At 32.4% G+C, this 6,000-nt stretch overlaps 1 protein-coding gene across 5 annotated transcripts in view; it reads left to right on the forward strand.

Moving 5' to 3' along the window:
- RNF138 (ring finger protein 138) overlaps positions 1-5,186 on the forward strand; it is a 40,272-nt gene extending 35,086 nt beyond the window's left edge. For 3 of the 5 annotated variants that reach the window (XM_059409413.1, XM_059409412.1, XM_059409416.1), the window contains 2 exons: positions 768-875; positions 2,852-5,186. In XM_059409413.1, coding sequence (XP_059265396.1) covers positions 768-875; positions 2,852-2,920 — 177 coding nt within the window. In that variant the 3' untranslated portion in view covers positions 2,921-5,186. Of the gene's footprint in view, positions 1-767; positions 876-2,851 lie in introns of those variants that run through there. The other 2 variants (XR_009405986.1, XM_059409414.1) reach the window with 2 other exon arrangements.
- The last annotated feature ends 814 nt before the right edge of the window (positions 5,187-6,000 follow it).

Consider the following 6,000-nt stretch of genomic DNA (forward strand, 5'->3'; position numbering starts at 1 on the left):
GAAAAAATCTCACATTTAAGATACTTGATTTGTTTTATATTGCATTGGCCAATTTTTGTTCTGCATTATTTTCAAAACAGCACAAACTTTGGTTAGAGTCCAGTTAAAAGTTTCTTCTTACTTGATGTGAGTGTTTCATCCATTCACTTTTTAGCATGTCCTTCATTTAAAACCTTAAGGATTGATTTGAAGTTTACTTCACTTTCATTTTACTTATAAATAAAATTAAGCTAATAGTGATTATAGTTACTTGTGGTTCAAATGAGATTACATGCTGGCTAATGATAGCAACTGTGGCATTATTAAAGGCTGACTATGATGTTTCTGTTCAAACAAATCTTTGTAGTCAGAGATATAAATAATAGAATGTATCTCTCTTTTTTATTGTGTTAGATTACTATACTTTATCTGAGGTACTTTGGTCAGGAAATGATGATTTCTTGAAATTTGGACCTTAGAAGTGATTTTTTTTTAAAGATTTTCTTTATTTATTCGACAGAGATTGCAGGTAGGCAGAGGTAGGCAGAGAGAGGGGGGGAAGCAGGCTCCCCACTGAGCAGAGAGCCTGATGCGGGGCTCGATCCCAGGACTCTGAGATCATGACCTGATCTGAAGGCAGAAGCTTAACCCACTGAGCCACCTAGGCACCCCAGAAATGATTTTTATATAGACATTTTCAGTAACATAAGCTTGTGTTGTTTTAATACTTCCAATAATTAGTATGTTTGGATATTTTCATTATATTTAAAACATTCTGTTTCTCATAGACATGTCCTATTTGTGTGTCTCTTCCTTGGGGAGATCCTAGCCAGATTACTAGAAATTTCGTTAGTCATCTAAATCAAAGACATCAGTTTGATTATGGAGAATTTGTGGTAAGTGAAATTCTTTAAGCTTAAGAAAATGCCCTGTAAATATTCAAGTTAAATTAACTTTTTCAGTCTAGACTTGAGTTTTGAAACAAGCTATTGTTTTTATTATTTATTTATTTATTTATTATTTTAAAAGATTTTATTACAGAGAGTGATATTGAGAGAGGGAACATAAGCATGGGAGAGCTAGAGGGGGAGAAGCAGGCTCCCTGTTGAGCAGGGAACCCCATATGGGGCTCGATCCCAAGATGCTGGGATCATGACTTGAGCCAAAGGCAGATGCCTAATGACTGAGCCACCCAGGCACCCCAGGGTTGTTTATATAATATAGGTGTACTTTGGTTCTATATTTGTGGAAGTGGTACAGTTAAATTTACTGTTTACCTCCTTGTACTAGAGAGATAATTAATGTAAGATGAGTAAACCCCCAGATTGAACAAAATAACTATTTATGTGAAAACTGTCTAGATTTAAGGGATAATTATACCTGTTTAGAGAAGTGAAACTGGTGCAACAGATGGGAGGAGAATGTTGTTCTCATGTAGTATAAGTTGCTTATTATAATAGATTTTTCATGTCTACATATGAGACAGATTATTTTTTTTAAAGATTTTATTTGAGAGATTGGGTGACTGAGAGAGCGAGAGAGATCACAAGGTCAGGGAGGGACAGGAGGAGAGGGGGGTGCAGGCTCCCTGCTGAACAGGGAGCCTTACAGGGGGCTTGATCCCAGGACTCTGGGACCATGGGATCATTACCAGAGTCGAATGCAGACACCCAACCAACTGAGCCAGCCAGGTGCCCACATCCTTGTTAAAAATGAGGGAGCATAATTATTAAATAAAGCCAGATTGAGTAGATTCTGGTCTTAGACGATCGCTTTAACAGGCATGAGAGAAGTTATATAAAAAAGATCCCTAAAGCAAAAATGGGGTTACTTTCTACCTCCCAAATGTGTCATTATAATTTTTTAAAGAAATTAGATGACTTTTTGTTTTATTGTGAAATTACATTTTATTCAACTGCAATGAATTAAAACCATATCTAATTCAATATTAATCCTGATAAAGAATGGCTGATACTTATTTTCCAGTTTAGGTAAGCACAGGCATGTGCAATTCTGACAATGACATGAACAGAATTTATTTTTTTCTCTGTTCTCCAGTGTTGAAATTATATCATTATCGATAAATTTTTTTTTATTTTGTGGAATTTGCATTTTTAGTTATATTGTTTTAAAGTAACACCTCAAATGTGTAAAATTCATGTGTACTTTTATGATTTTAGCATTTTTATGAAATACAGATTCTTAAATTCTCATTTTAAGAAAGTTTACTGTGGACAATATGATTTGTAAAAATGAAAATATATTTTATAAACCGCTTTTGATCTATTGTGATATTGTGATCTATTTTGATCAATTGTCCAGTTTTATTTTGCGAAAGAAGAGTATGTAATTTTAATTATTCGAGATTGTCAAGTGGAAGCCCATTTTAAAGCAAACCCATAAAACATAACTGATAGCAGCAAGTAGAATTAAGTGAAGGAGGCTGGTGTAACTAAGATTGAGGAAGCTATAGTTTTTAGCTTCATGTTAGGATTAAGAAGCTGCTATTTAGTTCTCTTAATTCAATAAATGCTTATTTAAAATTAAATTTTTTAGATAGTTTGACATTGTTTTCTAGAGATGACACATTTATTATCACTTAAAATTGTGGGTTACCTTTAACTGTACTTTTAATTAACTACCTCATTTTAAAGCACTATAACTTTCAAATTTCATTTTCTGCTCATCCTAATTTGTTGTTTATCAATTATATTTAAATAATTACAACTGAACTTAATTACTAAAGTTCAGACATTTAAATCTTATGTTTTAAAGGATAGCATATATTGTAACATAAACCATTTTAAGTGGGCAAAGTATTGAGTAGTGGAGTATATCTTTCCTATTGATACGTTAATGTCATTGTTTTTAGAATCTTCAGCTAGATGAGGAAACCCAGTATCAAACTGCAGTTGAAGAATCTTTTCAAGTAAACATCTGAAGGCTATAGACATCTCTGCATCTTTGTACCTGCAAGTGCCATCTTCAAGGGGAAAACTACATGAAGTCACCGTTTCAGTAACTTGACGTGTATATTAATAAAAGTAATTCAGTCTATTGATTTAGGTTTTTAATTAAAAAATAAAGGTGGGCCATCTGAAAACTTCATCTTTTTGATAAGTTAAAAATGAAAGTTAGGACATTATCTTTAAAAATATTGAAATGGACAAAAGGGATTTCATGTTATACTTCTCTTTTTTTATATTATACAGTCTTAAATTTTTCCTTACATTGCTTTTGGAATTTGGTGCAGTTCCTCCCATGGACGTTCTTGTACACAGGTAACACACAGTAGCACACTCTGAAAGATGTGATTGATAGAAACCTACTAAATCTGAGCCAGTTACCAGAGTTGCAGAATGGAGACTTAAAGTGCTAAATGAAACAATCCAAAGGAAACTTTTTTAATACAGATTCTAGCTGAAGAATCCAACTATAAGAAAATTGTATTTATATAATGTTTAGTATTTTTGAAGACTAGTGAGATTTCTTTAATAATTATAACTCTTTAAAAAGTGAAGGTTCATCGTAAAGGTATTTTCTTTTTGCCTTAGAAGGAAATACTAAGAGAAAAATTTATTTCTTAGGTGGGAGGTTGGTGATTTCAAATCTTGTTTGGCCGACTAATTTGTAAGCCTAAAGTATATTAAGACAAATTATAGCTCTTTGTCCTCAAAATTTTCTAGCCAGTACTTCTCTTTAGCTAAGATGAAACTTTGATTAGAAACTCCAGTTGGTGATATCATATTCTACAGGTATGTTTAAATGAGAGGTTTGGTTTCATTTCAGTTTAGAAACTCATTCAAAGCTAAAGATGTGTGTGTATATATGCATATACTTTTTTATGTGTATTTACACACACAACATATGCATGCAATTTGTCAGGTTATATACAGAATTTCTATTAAGATTTTAAAAATGGACAAGCAATATGGGATTGAATATCTGATTTGATTAAAATTTTTTATATCACCAAATTTTTAAAAAGCAATGGCCAAATGCTAAGTGGTTTAGTTGGCTACTGTTACACCTTAAAGTTGAATTTACACACAAAATTACCTTGTTTATATGGTGCTCATTTGTTACTCTCAAAGATAATGCATGACTATGAAGTAATGAGATGGATGCCACCAGCCTCTCTGTTTCACTACTTCTTAGTCAACACTGGGTTTGTTCTTAGTATTTATTAATAAGAATCATAAAATAATTTGTACTAGAAGGCCTAAATCACAGAATGAAAGAGGAAGTGTGTATTAGCTGACATTCCATACTAATATGCATTGTTTATGCTTTCTTTAAAATAACTAAAAGAACATAAAAGAAAATCTCAGAAGTAGTTTGCTGCTAATATATACATATATTGTATGAAAAGGGTATATTTTGGTTTTGTTAAAACCCTTGTTGACTTTTCTACAGTGAACTTTTTTTTTAACTTGATTTAATAAAAATGTTAATTTTGAAAGTGGAGTTTTGTAAAAACCTTTTTCAGTCAAACAATGACTATGGTAGTAATAACAATCACCAAAAAAGCCATACATCTTGATAAGCATATGCCTTTGTTCTGTCATTCGAAAGAGTGATGTTTACTATGTGCTTGAACATTTTCTCTGCAGTTACATGAGTGTAATTGTAAGAATAGCTGTTTAATGAACTCTTTTTAAAAAGATTTTTGACCATAGGTTTTTCCAGTTTAAAGCAATAACTTTACTACTTTCTTTCAAAGTTAATACTTCCAGTATATCAAGTTTTAAACCATTCTGAGATTTGAGAACTTCTTTAAAGGAAAATTGTAGTAGAGATCATCTTGATGAAATTGTGTTTGGAAGTTTGTGGATTAGTTAAATATCAATAATAGTCTTGTGTGTCTTTCCTATAAACTTTTCTTAAGGAAAATATTGCCTATTTGCTATTACCTGGGAACTCCTCAGTATGGAAATGTTTGTTTAATCTCACCTTTTGTCAGTGGGTTAGGAATAGGGACAAGCTTTACAGATTTACAGTTTAAATTAATGAGAAAGTCCTTATTTTTAATATGCCTATAGCTGAGTCAAAATAAAGGAGGGAAACTATTGATTGCTGATACCCAAATTTCACAATACCACTTCTAGGAAGGCGATTTCCCTCAGCAAGTTACAGTTTATGTTGTTAAACAGAGTCTTATTTGAGATGTATTGCTTTATTTTTCAATTAAAAGTGGTTTTCTCCTACTTGTGTGTCTAATTAAAATTTTGTCTAGAGGCAAACACGATAGCATTTAATTCTCATAACTCACCCTGGAAGACATGTAGGAGATAACTCATTATTTTGCTCTTGAAAAAGTGGATAGGAGAAAGCTACCACATGCTGATGCTATATGTTGCATTTAACTTTATAAACCTATTCTATCTTCATTTCAAATGTTAATCAATTTATAAGGTTATTTGTCAAGTGTTTATGCCGCAAGATTTTCAAGTCCTGTTAGCAACCAGGCAGAAAGCTAGTTAACTGGTTAATAAACACTTTTATATGGAGAAGTTACCCTTAAGTATGATATCAGGGTTGTAAGAACATCTTGCCAAATACAATGTCATATACCTTTTGGGTTGCTTAAGAAGTATTAATCTTCATTGAATCATAACTTTTATGGAAATCTGTTACGGCTGCTGCTCAAAAGAATAAACCTTTTGAGGAGCTGATGACATTTTAGCCTTTGTGACCCAGAAAACATGTAAATACATGTAGTATAAAACTGATGATAGAAATATGAATAAAGTACTCATTCCATGATACCATTTAGTGTCAATATAATTTTCTGATTATGCAGTACAATTCGAAAAAAGCGTGGAATGGGAAGGAGTTAATGTTAAGAAATTAAAAGAATACAAGATCCTCTAAAAATGAGTATTCCCACCTGCATCCCCCCTCTAATCTGACAGCAGTTGTCCAGTCCTGGGGCTGAGGTGACCGTTGCCACACTCCCACCCTTGAAATGAGAAAGATAAATGTGTGTATTCCATTATGTAGTTACCTGGCAAACTTGCA

The sequence above is a fragment of the Mustela nigripes genome, chromosome 8 (genome assembly GCF_022355385.1).
Source record: "Mustela nigripes isolate SB6536 chromosome 8, MUSNIG.SB6536, whole genome shotgun sequence".
Taxonomy (NCBI): Eukaryota; Metazoa; Chordata; class Mammalia; order Carnivora; family Mustelidae; genus Mustela; species Mustela nigripes.